The sequence below is a fragment of the Mastacembelus armatus genome, chromosome 1 (assembly GCF_900324485.2).
Source record: "Mastacembelus armatus chromosome 1, fMasArm1.2, whole genome shotgun sequence".
Lineage (NCBI taxonomy): Eukaryota > Metazoa > Chordata > Actinopteri > Synbranchiformes > Mastacembelidae > Mastacembelus > Mastacembelus armatus.
Window position 1 is genome coordinate 1,569,484 of NC_046633.1, and position 16,493 is coordinate 1,585,976.

The 16,493-nt window shown below is 40.8% G+C and overlaps 2 protein-coding genes across 4 annotated transcripts in view; both read left to right on the forward strand.

Moving 5' to 3' along the window:
• Positions 1–7,918, forward strand: part of LOC113128691 (hemicentin-1-like) — a 45,554-nt gene extending 37,636 nt beyond the window's left edge. For both annotated transcript variants that reach the window (XM_026304191.1, XM_026304190.1), the window contains 6 exons: positions 5,415–5,631; positions 5,753–6,013; positions 6,586–6,676; positions 6,786–6,846; positions 7,173–7,357; positions 7,547–7,918. In XM_026304191.1, the coding sequence (XP_026159976.1) occupies positions 5,415–5,631; positions 5,753–6,013; positions 6,586–6,676; positions 6,786–6,846; positions 7,173–7,357; positions 7,547–7,613 (882 nt within the window). In that variant the 3' untranslated portion in view covers positions 7,614–7,918. The remainder of the gene's footprint in view (positions 1–5,414; positions 5,632–5,752; positions 6,014–6,585; positions 6,677–6,785; positions 6,847–7,172; positions 7,358–7,546) is intronic.
• LOC113128690 (sialoadhesin-like) overlaps positions 1–16,493 on the forward strand; it is a 17,796-nt gene continuing 1,303 nt past the window's right edge. The window contains exons 1-13 of one of the 2 annotated variants that reach the window (XM_026304188.2): positions 1–176; positions 1,591–1,932; positions 2,057–2,272; positions 3,059–3,071; positions 11,583–11,920; positions 12,417–12,617; positions 12,866–13,222; positions 13,495–13,710; positions 14,405–14,761; positions 14,879–15,109; positions 15,286–15,549; positions 15,730–15,990; positions 16,198–16,279. In XM_026304188.2, coding sequence (XP_026159973.1) covers positions 98–176; positions 1,591–1,932; positions 2,057–2,272; positions 3,059–3,071; positions 11,583–11,920; positions 12,417–12,617; positions 12,866–13,222; positions 13,495–13,710; positions 14,405–14,761; positions 14,879–15,109; positions 15,286–15,549; positions 15,730–15,990; positions 16,198–16,279 — 2,957 coding nt within the window. In that variant the 5' untranslated portion in view covers positions 1–97. Of the gene's footprint in view, positions 177–1,590; positions 1,933–2,056; positions 2,273–3,058; positions 3,072–10,148; positions 10,537–11,563; positions 11,921–12,416; positions 12,618–12,865; positions 13,223–13,494; positions 13,711–14,404; positions 14,762–14,878; positions 15,110–15,285; positions 15,550–15,729; positions 15,991–16,197; positions 16,280–16,493 lie in introns of those variants that run through there. The other variant, XM_026304189.2, reaches the window with a different exon arrangement.

Sequence of the window (16,493 nt, forward strand, 5' to 3'; positions counted from 1 at the left end):
TCATAGACTAAAATGAAAAGTTGTTTCATCAGCCATTTCTACCTTGCAGCTCTGAAGTGTCTCGTTTGCTTCGGAGGTCCAGTGTTTCCCTGCACAGATGTTTTATGGGGCCACAGAGATGAGTTTAAGTGCAGCAGTGAATGGGTTTGTTGTCCTCGTCTTCTTCGCTGGACCAGGTAGGCTCCTGGATTTCTACATTAAACTGACAGGTCTTTACACTTTGAGCCGCCTACAGTGGGTTTATGAGTTAGATCGTTTATTCTCAGATAGGCTACTCAGGTTTTTTTAATTTGCCAAGTGCTACTGAGTTTATCCTTAAAACTACACCAGACAGTCACTGAAATGTGGTGGAGCAGAAGGTTGGGTGGCGTTTTTCTCTTTACGCACTGTCTGTGCGGGCTTTCATCGCGATAAAGGAGGGTTTGGAGGAGGAGGAGGAGGAATCACCCGGACCATTTTGCGCCTTCATCTCGTTTGATTGAATAAACTACACTTGACAAGTGCTGAAAACACAGGACGTGTCGGTGTCGGTGTCGGTGTCTGTGCTGAGGAAAGTGTGTTTGTGCGCAGTTGCTGGACATGTTGACGGTTTGGACCCTGGACATAAAATAACCCTCAGCTGCGCGTTAACGTCAGCAGAAAACCGTGCGCATCCTGATCACGCGGAGTGGACGCTGAACACACGCTGCTTCATGTTGATTCTTAAAATGACTGAATGAATCTTTTTATTACTGAAACTGCAGCTTTGCGCTTTTATTGTGTTTTATTGTGTTTTCATTAAGTCTGAATTATCATTTATGACAGAGACCCAGTAAACTGCTGTCACAGTGTTGACTCATAAGGTCTCAACTTTTATTATTTCACTTCTGGCTTCAGTCAGAAGGTCTGACTTATTGTCATAATTATGGATTTATTCTGAGTATTTCTAAATTATATCTGATAGTTTTTTATGACTGTCATCAGCTCAAAACTCAACCCAGAAAATCCAACTTGTGAAAAATGTCAAACTAAAATTAGCGTCACTTCATCCTCATCCTTTCTCATTCACCTCCTGCCCAGTCTGTGTCTGCACCAGTAAACATTTCCCCATGAACGTGAGCTGGATGACTGTGCCAAAGCAGGCTAAGTGTTTTGGTATCAGGTCTAAAACTGGTCTACTCTGGGCTTTAATAAGCACAATTTCACTTCTCCATCCCTGTGTTTTCTCCATCTCAGTGCAGATTTGATGCAGTCGCTCCACCATATATTGACAAGCTTAGTCATTTAAAATTGGAGTGAGAAAATGGTTTTTGTGTGTGACCTGAAATCAAAGCTCATGTCCAGCCCTGATACACAGACATTTGGGAAATGACATGGTTTCTGTCTGAGGTTGTCCAGGATGTATTTCCCTGAAAACACAATGTTACTGTGATTGTCTTTGTCTTCATTTAGAGCATGTAGGTAGAGCTTCCATCATTTGTCCAAACTTGTGCCATGGGGAGACAACAGTCTGCCCCCAGTTATCTCAGCTGGAGGCTTCCTCACATCTGTCTTTCTGTTCTCTCATGTTATGATCCTGATGGTGTTTTTCTGATGTGCTCTGTGTTACAGTGGTGCAGGCTCAGAATGGCTGGGGAGTGACGTACACTGATAAAAACATCTGTGCCATAAAAGGATCAACAGTGAACATACGCTGCACCTACACATACCCATCTAATGTTAGAGTTCAGGAAACATTCTGGTTTACTAAAGAGAGCAATGGGATTTATGTGGATCTGAGAACAGACCCAGAGTATTCAGGTCGTGTTCAGTATCAGTGTGAAGATAAAACCTGCACTCTGACAATCAGAGACCTGAGAGAGACAGACTCAGCTGAGTACAAGTTCAGGTTCATCACAAACCAATCAACAGGAAAATACACTGGTTCACCTGGAGTCACTTTGACTGTCACAGGTAACATCTTCATCTGAACATTTATTGATTTAGTTCCAAGTGTCGACCTTCTTGTCATTGTTACTTTGACTGTGTCTCTGTGCTTTTAGATGTGTGCATGTGTTGACAGTCTCAAATTACACAGCTTTCCAGGTGCAGGTGATCAGATCAGTAGAGGGCACCACTCACTCAGCCGATCTCAGGTGTGAGAGCAGTTGTCGTCTACCTGAGCAGGTTTACTACACCTGGTACAAGGATGGAGAAAGATTTCACAACGGTCCAGATTATTCAGGTCCCTTTGATCCTGCAGGCAGCTACTCCTGTGCAGCAACAGGACATGAGAACTCCAGCTCTTCAGTGTGTAAGTTGACTCCACAGTCCTCCACTAATATAACACCAAAAACAAGACAAGCTTCAAATCTGCATTGACGTGCATGTTCAGTCATGAAAGAATAGATCCAGCACATACAGGTGTGAGTCATACATGCAAAACTCAAGTGGTGGAAGATGCAAATGACTGAATTAGTATCAAAGTACAGAAACAGCAGCCAAATGAATTTATCTTATGTCAAAACAAAAGTACTTGTCTGCAGAAAAATGACCCTGAGCAATATGTTATAAGTTCATATGGATCCAACAATGTGTAAACTGCCTTTACTGTCACTGTATTAAATACTGTTATTCTGTTAATACATTTCCTCCTTCCTTCAAACAGAATCTAAATCTGAAGCAGCAGGTGGCCTGATGTTTAACATAACCACAGTGTCCACAGCTCAGTTCTTGGCTGGAGAACCTTTGTTCCATATCTTCTGTTTTTGGTTCCTGTGTCTTTAAATGGTGAAATGTCAAAAATAATTTTTACCAAAAAAAGTACAATCAAGAGCAGAAGTTCATTTTTTTATATGTTGGTGCATATTTGAGCTAAAATACAAAAATCTGAAAGATGACATCATTTTCATTTTCTGCAATATGAGACACTTTGTCATGAGCCATAGTCTTGTGTCTGTGCAATCAGCTTCATAAATAAATAAGAGGAGGAGGCCCAGTGCTGCAGCAGGATTACATACTGACACACCTTTATGTCTGATTAAATTCTGTCCTCTGCTGCTGTTGAGAGTCCTGATTTCTGCTGTGCTCTGTGTTACAGCGGTACAGGGTCATTGGGCAGTGACTTACACCTCTACTCAGGTCTGTGCCATAAAAGGATCAACAGTGAACATACAGTGCTCCTACAGATACCCATCCAGAATACGAGGACGTGATACTGAAGTTCAGGAAACAGTCTGGTTTACTGAAGGGACTGACACAGACCCAGTGGATCTGAAGACTCAGTCAGAGTATTCAGGTCGTGTTCAGTATCAGTGTGAAGATAAAACCTGCACTCTGACAATCAGTGACCTGAGAGAGACAGACTCAGCTCAGTACAAGTTCAGGTTCATCACAAACAAACAAAGTCGACATTATACTGGTTCACCTGGAGTCACTTTGTCTGTCAGAGGTAACATGTTGTTTAATATATTAGACACAGTGATATGAGTGTGTGTGTTTTGTTTGTATGTCCTGTTTGTTGACAGCTCAGTCTAAGAGAATATTTCTGTGTGTTCTTCACAGCTCCACAGCTCCAGGTGCATGTGAGCAGATCAACAGTCAACCAGTTTCCTCCCTGGATTGAGCTGACATGTCACAGCAGCTGTCAGCTCCCTGATCATACGTCCTACGTCTGGTACAGGAATGAGCAGAAGGCTGAAGGAGAAAAAAGATATTTCCACCTACGAACAGTTGATCATGCAGACAGATATTACTGTGCCATAAAAGGACAAGAAGGTTTCCCTTCTTCTCCAGTGTGTAAGTTTATGCCCCTTTGATTCTTCTAAACATTTGCTGAATATCTTGACCAGGTAGTTTAGAATAAGTTAAATCAATAATGCAAATTTATTCAGTGATGTGTGATTTCAGTTAACTGGTGTGTAAATACATTTAATATAAATCTAATTTCAAATCAATAAATCTCTTATTTTCTTTATTGATGTTTTGTTTCTGTGAACAAATAAATCAGATGTGTTACCACAGCATTCTCATTTTTTACATGTATGTTTATATCTGCTCCAGATGCTCCAAAGCTTCTGTCAGTGTCAGTGAGTCCCTCTGCTGAGATAGTGGAGGGCAGTTCAGTGACTCTGACCTGTAGCAGTGATGCTAACCCAGCAGCTAAACACACCTGGTACAAGAGGAACCACACACTGCTCAGTAAAGAACCACAGCTTCTCTTCAGCTCCATCCAGTCCTCTGACTCTGGAGAGTATTACTGTACAGCTGAGAATGATCTGGGGACGTCAACCAAAAGCATGTTGATTGATGTGAAATGTGAGTGAACCACAGGCTATAATTTATGTGTGGAGTGATTCAGTCTGTCACATGCTTTGCTTTGGAAGCTGCACTCTAGTAATTTTAACATGGACTTTTTGTTCCTCATCATGAGGAACCAGTCGTATAATGTCTTCTGTGTATATGAAGGGAGATCACCACAGTCTGAAACCTTAATGATGCTGTCAGGGTCACATTTAGACCCAGAAGTTATTCAACCTGTTTTCCATCTGGGGTGTTGGGATGTCTAAGGAAGATGCATTATGGGAAATGTAGGATCAGTGGTTTTAGGGAGTGGATGTCAGGATTTCTGCTTCATCTGTGATTATTTTTATCTGTTTCTTAAGAGTCTGCCCAACTTTAGAGAAATTCAGTAAATATTGAAGCATTGTCTCTTTAATGAAGAAACATTTTACCTGCCTTCTTCAGATTCATAGCTGCTGCTGTTGTTCACTCATGGGGAGTTCACTTACCAAAGGTTTTGTCATTGATCTTTACCAATCAGACTCTTTTCTACCTTTAGAAAACCTTTGGTAAGTGAACTCCCCATGAGCCTGTAGTTCACTGAGCAGGTCCATTAGATTTGTACAATTCACTGTCATACATTCACCAGACCACCTTCAACTTTCTACATCCTACTTTATACATGTTGTACAGTCATAATGAGCCACAGTAGTAATGTACTACACACTTCAAATAATCTATATTCATATTAACAGACCCCCCAAAGCTTCTGTCAGTGTCAGTGAGTCCCTCTGCTGAGATAGTGGAGGGCAGTTCAGTGACTCTGACCTGTAGCAGTGATGCTAACCCAGCAGCTAATTACACCTGGTACAAGGAGAACCAAACACTGCTTCATGGACCAGAAGGGACTTATCAGTTCACCTCCATCAGCTCTGAGGACAGAGGAACATATTACTGCAGGTCTGAGAATAAATATGGACAGATCAACTCTTCAAATTTATTCATAGATGTGCAATGTAAGTGAGATATTATTTTGACATTATATTATTATGCAAACGTCCTTCCTCCACATAGTTTTCATTTGTTAATGGTACTGTATTACTGGGCACTTATTCTTTAATTATTCACCAGATGGTCCAAAGCTTCTGTCAGTGTCAGTGAGTCCCTCTGCTGAGATAGTGGAGGGCAGTTCAGTGACTCTGACCTGTAGCAGTGATGCTAACCCAGCAGCTAAATACACCTGGTACAAGGAGAACCAAACACTGATTCATGGACCAGAAGGGACTTATCAGTTCTCATCCATCAGCTCTGAGGACAGTGGAACATATTACTGCAGGTCTGAGAATAAATATGGACAGATCAACTCTTCAAGTTTATTCATAGATGTGCAATGTAAGTGAGATATTATTTTGACATAATATCATTAAACAAAAGTCCTTCCATATCATGCTGTGTGTTATTAAATTGTACCATCCTGTATATCTTTAATTCGTTTTATTTAATTGTTCACCAGACCCCCCAAAGCTTCTGTCAGTGTCAGTGAGTCCCTCTGCTGAGATAGTGGAGGGCAGTCCAGTGACTCTGACCTGTAGCAGTGATGCTAACCCAGCAGCTAAATACACCTGGTACAAGGAGAATGAAGAGTCACCAAAAGCTTCAGGACAGATCTTCAACATCACTGACATCAGCCCTGAACACAGTGGGAAATATTACTGTGAAGCCCAGAACACAAGAGGACGTCATAACACCACCTTATATCTGACTGTTGTGGCAGGTAAGTTTTTCAATTCACGTCTGTATCAGATTTCATAATCCTTGAAGTGATGTGGGAGGATTTGGGATAGGATTTAAACAAACCACAGATTAACTAAATTTCTTGTAAACCGCTAACACTGTCTTTTATAGACATACATGCCAGTTTACAGACCAACTTTCTGGCCAAGGGTTCTCACAGCAGTTGAGCACAAACAGGCCGGGACTACAAACATCAGACCTATGTTGTTTTAAATGGGATAAATCCTTAAAAGTGTCATGTGTTCACTGGGTTGGCAGCAGAAATGATGACTATTTAACAACAGCACAATGATCAGCGTGAATTTGTAGGTTCTCTGTGCACATACACAACAAAAATGCCTGTGTGGCACTTCAGATCTGTACTGCCTTTTATGAAATCATCCTACAGCTTAGTTTAACACAACTCTACACAACAAAACTGAATATTTTCCCCTTCATGAAGGAAGATTTATTACATTTGTTAGTTTTACCTTGTGTCTAATAAACTCAGTGACCTTTCTGAGGTCTGCATTGCCTGAGTTATTCATTTATGTATTTTTTATTCTATCACAGTTTTCCCTCAAGCATGGAAATCAGTCATTGGAACAGCCACTGCTGTTTTTTTTGCTATCATATTTTTTCTGATAATAATAATAATAGTAAGGTAAGTAAAGTTTTCCTCATTATTTATTAAATACCTAAAAATCAGTTATGGTAATAGCCAGTCTACTTACCAGATTATTCATTCACTATTGATTAAATCTCCTGATCAGAAAAAAGAGGAGCTCCAAGAAATCATCAGGGTCCGAGGTGAAACCTGAGCCCAGGGAACAGGTGAGTGAATCTCCATTCTGCTTGCTCTTTTGGGTTGGTTTGTCATGCTATGGGGACTCTATGGAGAAAAAATTAGTGGACAAAATAAACAATGAGTAACTTCTGAAGGGAGTAAAAATCCCTGTAGTGCTGCAATGTAAAAGGGGAACGTGATTTATCCATAGATGCTGGAAAATACTGCTTGCATGTCATTGTTGTCACTATATTTCAGTGTCTCATGGAGGATTGTGTCTGTGCAGGAAGTGTCCTCCAATTATCTAATTATGCCCGACAGATGAAAACATCACTGTCCAAGTTCACCACCTTAAAATATATTGTCTTTGCAGAACCTTCCCAGTCAGTCAGAGCAGCAGGATAATCTGCACTACGCCAGTATCCACTTCTCGAAGAACCGTGCAGATCCAATCTACTCCAACATGAGAGGACCTGAACTCCACAGGCACAAGGAGGAAGAGGACGACAGTGTTGAGTACACTAGTGTCGTATTTAAGAGTGACGGTCCAGCCGCGAGGTGAGCAGCGCTGTTCACAGGAACATTATAAAGAACAGACACAGATGTCAGAGCAGATATTTATCAGTATAAGATGTCTAGTTATGCAGAACTCCCACACTTTTATTGCCGTTGCATTTGCTTGATTCATTTATATTTTTAGCATCTCTTCGTCTTTGTGATTCTCTGACGTTTTTGTTTCGTCCTCAGAACCAGAGGTCAGGAAACCAGAGAGGATCCAGATGCATTGTACAGCACAGTCAACAAAACCCGCTGAACACAACACACATTTACACTTTAGTGTGTCCTTCTGTAAATTTGGCATTTTCTTAAGTAGATTTTAACTGTTTTTCTTAGCAATTTGATTATCACCTTTGGTTTTATTTTATTTTTGCTCCGTCCTGCCTGAATTTCTCTTTGGTAAAGTTTATCTCATTATCACAGCTCATTACAGTTTTACGGTTTTCTTTGTGTACCCATTACTATGGCCTGTTATTTCTTCGCTTTTGTATATACACATTTTTTGTTGTCAAATTAACAGTATTTATTAGAGGCAAGAAGAAATAAATGTTTTTTCTTGGCCCCTTTGACTTATCTTGTTACCTTTGGGACACCTGTTACACCTGTAAACCTCTGTCCAGTCAGACCACTGGAAAAACTGAATCTTAATTCCTGACATAGACAAAGTCTATGGTAAAGTACCATGTGGATATTTCTATAGTCCACTATAATCATTTTGCTGGTCCAGGCTTTCCATATGTCCACCACAGTGTTAAAAACTAACTTCTAACAAATGGAGAAACATTAACAGTGAATGCAAAATGCATAATATTTCTATATGTGGTGTTCGCATGACTGGGCCTAAATAGAGGATGAGTTTTTGAGCTACTGTATTTTCACAATGTTAGTGTGTGTAAATAAATTATGTGGCAATGATTTAGATCCTCTTTATGCTTCACGCTACGGTGTTGCTGCAAAACATCAGACTTACAAAATGTGCTCTTCACCAACTCAACATATTTCCCCATATGTCACCAAGTTCCATGAAAGCGATTTCATGCTAAAAATCACACATTTGCATAAATGTCCTGCACACAAAAACACACGTGACCAGTTTTCTTGTGTTAATGAGACATGGAGATTTACAGCTGATCCCTGATTATTCAGGTATTAAGTCTGATGCCACTCCATAGAGTCTGTCTGTCATCAGCTTCTCTCTAGGCTGCCAGAGGTTGATGCGTGTTTTAAAACAAAGTGTTGAAAACGACTTGAAGTCCGTCCGTACTGTTTGAAATCCTCTCAGTAGAGTAAAGCGGTGGGAAACATAAGGTCCGCCCGCTGGAGGGTGGTCGTACGGGTTTAACTGGGCGGAGTGTAAGGGGAGGGTGAGAGTGGACAATATGGCTGAGCTGTTGGAGTGAAGCACTGTGGGATAGAGGAAAGTTAAGTCTAGAAGTTGTATTGTGAACTAACAGAACCACAATGGAAGGATGTTTGGGGGGTTTGTAGTGAATGGTGGCACAGGCTGCATGCTGGGAGCTCGTTGTTTCTTCCTGAAGGTGGCTTAGGCACCATGCTTTTTAACTTAGCATGCTAATTAGCCTAGCAGGCCAGTTGGTGCTTGCTAACATGAGGTAGCTGAGGGTGGCTACCTGCTTGGTGGGCTGAGCACAGGTGTTGGTGTTTTGGGGGACACATTGTTCTGCCTTCTTGGTGTTGTGGGTCCAACCTAAATCACTTACTGAGACTAAACCCTCCTGGAGACCACACATCTGCCTGGGCAAATCAATAAGATGTGCTAACAGTTGTCACATTTGTAGCATTTGAGAGTGAATGTCTTTGCAGTGTCTTCCCAAACAGCTGGAGGAGCAGGATGAGCTGCATTATACCTGTGTCTGCTCAACACTGGACCAGCTGGACCCTGCTGAGGATGAGGAGGGGGTTTAACAGTTCTGGTCCTGCCCTGAGGTGAGCAGCTCTTATCACATCATCACTGCCCTCACTTTATCACTGATGAGATGGATTTCATCTGGACACATTTATTGTTGTTCCATTGTTTACGGCATGTGGAACGCTGGAAGAAATTTGACTTTCTCCCACTTTCACAACCTCGGGTCTGGAAACCAGGGACCTCGCTCTGTTGTACAGACCAGTCAACAAAACCTGATGAACTCAAAAGGATGTTTTCCCATTACAAGAAAACTGGAAGCCTTCAGTCAGACTCGTCTGTGGAGATTCTCAGTCATCCAGGTGAAATTATCTAGAGGTTGAGTCATGGCAACTGGACTTCTAGTGTTTAGGTCAGACTGGCCCCTGCCCTGTCAACAACCGCTGGGCAGTTTGTTAGGGACTCCAATGCTGACACTGTATGTCTCAGGTCCATGTGTTGTTGCAGTTCCTCTTCAGGGAGTTTGCTTTTAGTCAGGTTGGTTATCTTAACAATGAAGTATGCAAAGTCTGTATGCAGTGATAAATTAGTTTGTCACAGGCAAATCAGATGGACTGCATGTGTTCAACTGCAATAAAATGTTTGGTAAAGTCTGGTCTTTGCAGCTGGCATCATGTTCCCTCTTGTGGGAAGTACTAATAGTTCATCTACTATTTTAAGTTGTACAGTCTAGTCTATTTCTTTGAACCATGACTTTTTTGACCTACAGCATCATGAGAATGTAGACCTTGTTAATTCAATATATTCTGGTTGAACAGTTCATTAACTTGGTTTAGGAGGTGTTCCTGTATTTACATAAAAAGAGGAAATAACAGAACACTCTGCAAACAGTATTAGTATGAGTGATGTGCAGGTGTCCGTGTTAAAGGTTTGGTATCAGCAGGCTGTTAACCTGGTTTCTAATTCTGTCTCATATAGATGATATAATATAATCGAGTTAACGAAACAAAGAACAAGTTATTTTCTTTGTCATTGACTGGAGTTGACAGAGCATCTTAATAATGAAAAAGGGAAGGAAGCACAATCTATTTTTTTAACTGCGGTTTATGTCTTCTGCTAACACTGATGACACAGGAAGGGCATGGTTTTAAAGACGTCTCCCTCCCTTGTGTGCTGCACATAGAAGAGCCTTGTGTAACTTGTGTACGTTAATTACCTTCTGTTTTATCCTCACTGCAGCCAGAGAGAGAAGCCGCTATGAGTTTACCACCAGCAGCAAGTGGATTTGTTGTTTTCCTTCTGTCTGTTCCAGGTAATCTTTATCCATGTTTTCACTGTAGGCCACAAAGCACACATACGCATGTGTGTCTGCAAATTGTGTTACTCAATTTGCAGAAGTGGTTTTATTGTGGGTTGACGACTGAACTCCCTGTGTCTGTTTTAATTTGTTAAACAATTCTTAAATGAAATTGAATATTATGGATGCCCTGGCTGCTGGTGACGACCCTTTTTAGTTTGAATTTGGAAATCTCGAGCTTCTTGCATCAAGACTCCAGTGTTGTCGTCTTAGCTCAGCCGTAGCTTTTTCTTATTAATTAAATTAGCAATGAGATGTAGAGAAAAAACATACATCCATCTATGTTTGAAGGCACAAAAACTAAATATGATATAGACCATGCTGCGTCTGAATAATTTAATAGATTTATTGGTTCTAGTGAAAAATGGTGAGATCTGTTCATTTACCGGTTCCAGGCAGCTTTACAAAACAATATAAAGCTGCATTTGTAAACTTATTTAATGAGAGTAGTCTATTATCCTAAAGCATCATGAAAATGTATGGATGCATTCTAATTATAATCGTGGGTTATTACTGTTATTGATTATGGAGGTAATTTTATGTTTTGTTTTTTTTTCTTGGCGCATTTAACCTTTAATGTTGTGTCATATTGTTACAACACCAGACATCTGTTAAAATGATTTGTTGTTTGATAAAGTGAATTTAGTTATTAATAGGTTTTACGGCTGAATGAGCTGCTAACTTCCTGTAGCAAATGCTAAATGCTTTAATGTGGAGGGCCCATTAACAGCAGGGGATTTCAACAGCGAGAGATCGAAACTTCCTGAATGAAAGAACTTCCTGTGTCTCAACAATGATTTAAAAAAAGATAAATACCTGTTCAAGTTAAATAATATCAGTGGTATGTTATAGTACTATATTCTGCTGTGTCTCATTGGCTCACAATGGGATGATGCGTAGTTCTGGAAATTATATACTGACCTCCACAAGTATTATATTTATATGAATATGATGATGTTTGCTGATGTGCTCTGTGTTACAGTGGTGCAGGCTCAGGATGGCTGGGGAGTGACTTACACTGCTACTGACATCTGTGCCATAAAAGGATCAACAGTGAACATAAGCTGCACCTACACATACCCATCCTGGATACAAGGACGTGTTACTGTGGTTGAAGAAACATTCTGGTTTGCTAAAGTCAGTGATTATGAACCAGTGGATCTGAGAATAGCCTCAGAGTATTCAGGTCGTGTTCAGTATCAGTGTAAAGATAAAACCTGCACTCTGACAATCAGAGACCTGAGAGAGACAGACTCAGCTGAGTACAAGTTCAGGTTCATCACAAACCAACCAACAGGAAGATACTCTGGTTCACCTGGAGCCACTTTGTCTGTCAAAGGTAACAGCTTAATTTTTTCATGTTTTGGTTCCAGATCTTCAAGATCAAGAAAATATCCTGTAATGATGAAGTTTATGATTCTGTATAAATGTTTGATGATGAAAATCTGAGCTCAGAGCTCCAGTTCATGTCTCCTACTAATGACTCCTGATTCAACCTCCAGTCACTTGATTAAAAAGTGGTCATGCTGTATAGTCGACTGTGTCTCAGTTAAATGATGGTTGTTGGTGTAGGATGTGACTGAACTTTCTCCAGACTGGGTTTGTTCTGGTGTCACTGTGTGGGCTGCTCCTGTCAGCCTTCAGCTCCATTTGCTGAGTGAAGACCATTAGATGTGACTGAAAGCTCAGGGTCATTAGTCAAAGTATCTCTGAATAGATTTTCTTCACCAGGGGACAAAAATGAACATCCATGCACAGATACTGTAAATGTTTTTGGATATTTGCACACGTGTTTGAATAGAAACTATTTTTCTGTTCTGTCGTCACAAATCCAGCTTTGCAGGTGCAGGTCAGTGACACAAATGAGCTGCGGTGTCACAGCAGTTGTGGTCTACCTGATGGTCCTTCATACATTTGGTACAAGAATGGACAGAAGGTTCATGGGGAACCACCAAATTATTCAGGGAACATTGATGGTGCAGACAGCTACTCCTGTGCTCTGAAAGGACGTGAGGATTCCCCCTCTCCTCCAGAGTGTGAGTTGACTTCAGTCTTCCACCAACATATCACCACCTGGTGGCACATTGAACCAACTGCACTGTCCATGTCTGCATGTTATAAAGTGAATGACCATGTTTACTCTGTTTATATTAATAGTGTGTTGCCTTGAACATTACAGGAGCAGTTCTGTTCTCAGTGACTCAACAACAGACAGACTGGTCTGTATTACTGCAGTGGAAGATGTCAGTGGAACAGTTCTGTTTAAAAATGGTTTATCTTTCAGGTGTCAAAGGTCAAAGCTGCAACAGAGTGACTTACACTGACAGAAGCATCTGTGCATTCAAAGGATCATCAGTGGACATTTCTTGTACTTACAACAGTCATGATAAAGACATTCAGTCTAAATTCTGGTTCAGTCCTGAACGTAGTGGTCGTTGGCAGAGTCCCTCACAGCCTGAGGACCTTAGTGAAGACTCCCAGTTTGCAGGTCGTGTTCAGGTCCTTGACCCAGAGACAGGACGCTCCACTCTGAGAATCACTGACCTGAGAGAGACAGATTCAGCCCAGTATCACTTCACATTCAAAACACCAGGCTTTGAATGGGGGAGTAGTTTACCTGGTACAACTCTGACTGTCACAGGTGCTGATCAACACACACTGATGTTATATATGTGAACACAGAACAGTAGTGAATGTGACATGGAGCTGTTATGTACAACTGATAGAGACTTCATGGTTCTGAGCACTCAGTCCTTTAAATGTTTGTCAGAGACTAAGTCACACATGCTCCACAGTTTGTCACTGATGCATTTTAAAAACTAAATATGAACCTTATCAGTTATTTGAACTTGTGTATGTACCTGTGATCCTTGTGTTTAATACTCAACAAATATGTCTCTTTTTTCTTCAAAGATCCAGATCTACAGGTGGTAGTGAAGAGATCTCTTTCATGGTCATACCTGAAGTGTCGCAGCAGTTGTTTTCTACCTGAGCATGTTTCCTACATCTGGTACCTGAATGGAAAGATGATTCCTAAAGAAACATCAGATCATTCAGGAATCTTTCATCAAGCAGACAGCTACTCCTGTGCTCTGAAAGGACATGAGGATTTCCCCTCTCCTCCAGTGTGTGAGTTTACTCCACAGTCTTCCACCAACATATCACCACATGGTGGAGCCTATAACTCACTGTCCTGTACTTTACATGTGAGTCAAACTTTACTGAGATAAAATCTTATCACTGATGGGCCATGAGAACTGGAGACTTGCTGCATGTCCTTAACTCTGTTCTTCATGTGCTCAGTCGTCCATCACTGTCTCCTGACTCTCAGGTTTATATGTCAGAACCTCCTGAGTCCACAAAGTCTTTTCCATAGTTTATATTTTTATTACAGAAATGTTGCTTCAGCACATGAACAGTATCAGATGGATGATGATGGTAAAAGACAAATGACTGGTCAGATGTTTATCATGTTCTGTGACAGAGAAATGATTAGACTGACACTGTTTGGGCAGTGAGTCGTCTTCGCAGAATTGATGATATCAACAATTTACAGATGTAAAAAAAATATCACACTCATTATTAAATCTGTAGTTTCTGGGTTCAGCTCATTTTTTTCTAGAAGTGGACATGCTAATACCTAAAGGGTGTGTGCTCTAATTTCTCTCTTTGCATTAAAAATACAAGAAGGAGCTTCTGTCTGGTAATTTTAAGTATATGCCTTATATAGAATCTGTCTTCTCAACACACACACATTGTATAATATACACAGTATACAACACAGAAACATATAATGAAGGTGATATTGTATTTTCTTTCTCAGGTGTTGAAAGTCAAAGCTGCAACAGAGTGACTTACACTGACAGAAGCATCTGTGCAGTCAAAGGATCATCAGTGGACATTTCTTGTACTTACAACAGTCATGATAAAGACATTAGGTCTAAATTCTGGTTCAGTCCTGAACGTAGTGGTCGTTGGCAGAGTCCCTCACAGCCTGAGGACCTTAGTGAAGACTCCCAGTTTGCAGGTCGTGTTCAGGTCCTTGACACAGAGACAGGACGCTCCACTCTGAGAATCACTGACCTGAGAGAGACAGATTCAGCCCAGTATCACTTCACATTCAAAACACCAGGCTTTGAATGGAGGAGTAGTTTACCTGGTACAACTCTGACTGTCACAGGTGCTGATCAACACAATCATTCATTGTGTAATTCATCATTTTCACTAACTGATTATTTATACCTGTGTGTTTTTACTGTTAACCAGTGACACTGTTGGTTCCTTGTCACATGTCCAGCAGCTCTGCAGGTGCAGGTGACCAGAGTAACAGTCCTCCAGTCTTATACTGAGGCAGAGCTGAAGTGTCTCAGCAGTGACAGTCCAGCTGGTGGTCTCACATACGTTTGGTTTCAAAATGGACAGAAAGTCCCAGATGTTGAATCAGCCTCTTATAAAGGCCGGTTTGGTCCTGGAGACAACATCTCATGTGCTTTAAAAGAACACGAGGCTTGTCCTTCTCCTCCAGTGTGTGAGTTTCTGTCTCTGTATGTGGAACCAGACTAACATGACAGCAACACTTTTCAATATGAGTGGATCTGCAGTGAAGCTGCCACTAAACATTTTGTGTTGAGTTTGTATATTTGGTCAGTTATTGCACTAAAGGAATCAGTCCTCATGTTTTCTTATTGATTTGATCTGCTCCAGATGGTCCAAAGCTTCTGTCAGTGTCAGTGAGTCCCTCTGCTGAGATAGTGGAGGGCAGTTCAGTGACTCTGACCTGTAGCAGTGATGCTAACCCAGCAGCTAATTACACCTGGTACAAGAAAAATGGAAATCCAAGTCTTCAACCAGCCAGTAAACAGTTTAACTTCAGCTCCATCCAGTCCTCTGACTCTGGAGAGTATTACTGTACAGCTGAGAATGATCTGGGAAGGAGAACATCTGGATCCATCTTTATTAATGTGACATGTGAGTCAAACAGTTTGTGAGGAAAGTGACAAAAACTTCAATCTCTTTAAAGTGTTTTTCCTTTTTTAAGATCTATGTCCTTAACAATCCCAGTCTGCTGCTGGAGTTCACAGAGATGAACCAGTAGCTGGTAATGGAGAGGATTTATTCACCAATGTCAATGTCTGATTGATTTTCCAGACCCCCCAAAGCTTCTGTCAGTGTCAGTGAGTCCCTCTGCTGAGATAGTGGAGGGCAGTTCAGTGACTCTGACCTGTAGCAGTGATGCTAACCCAGCAGCTAATTACACCTGGTACAAGGAGAATGAAGAGTCACCAAAAGCTTCAGGACAGATCTTCACCATCACTGACATCAGACCTGAACACAGTGGGAAATATTACTGTGAAGCCCAGAACACAAGAGGACGTCATAACACCACCTCACATCTGACTGTTGTGGCAGGTAGGTTTTTCAGTTTACTTACATATAGAGGTGCTTTGTCAATATAAAGTCAAGAAGACTTTAAGTGTCATATTGTTGACATTTCATGTTTTGATTTGCTTTTAGATATTTTTGACCTTTGATTATATGTAATAAATATGTAATATTTGTCAATGGAGCTAAACGTTGTGTAGTGCTTGATAATTTTATCACAGGTTCCTTCTTTAGGAGCTTGGATATCAGCAGCTGCTGGAACCATCACTGCACTTCTCCTGTGTGTCATTCTTCTCTCTGTCTTTCTCTTGATTAGGTAAACAGTTTGCATCTATTCGATTTTTGAGGAGGGTAATCTTAGAGAGGAAATTCTCAAAATGTCAGATTGGTCTGTAACTTCCAATGGATGTTTAGGGACAGTTGGGGTGATAAAGTATAAAATATGCATTTCGTTTCGGTTTTATTAGTTTGGTTGAAGCCTGAAAGATGTTAGCATTTAACTTAACTTCATTTATTTGTTTTTTGATTAA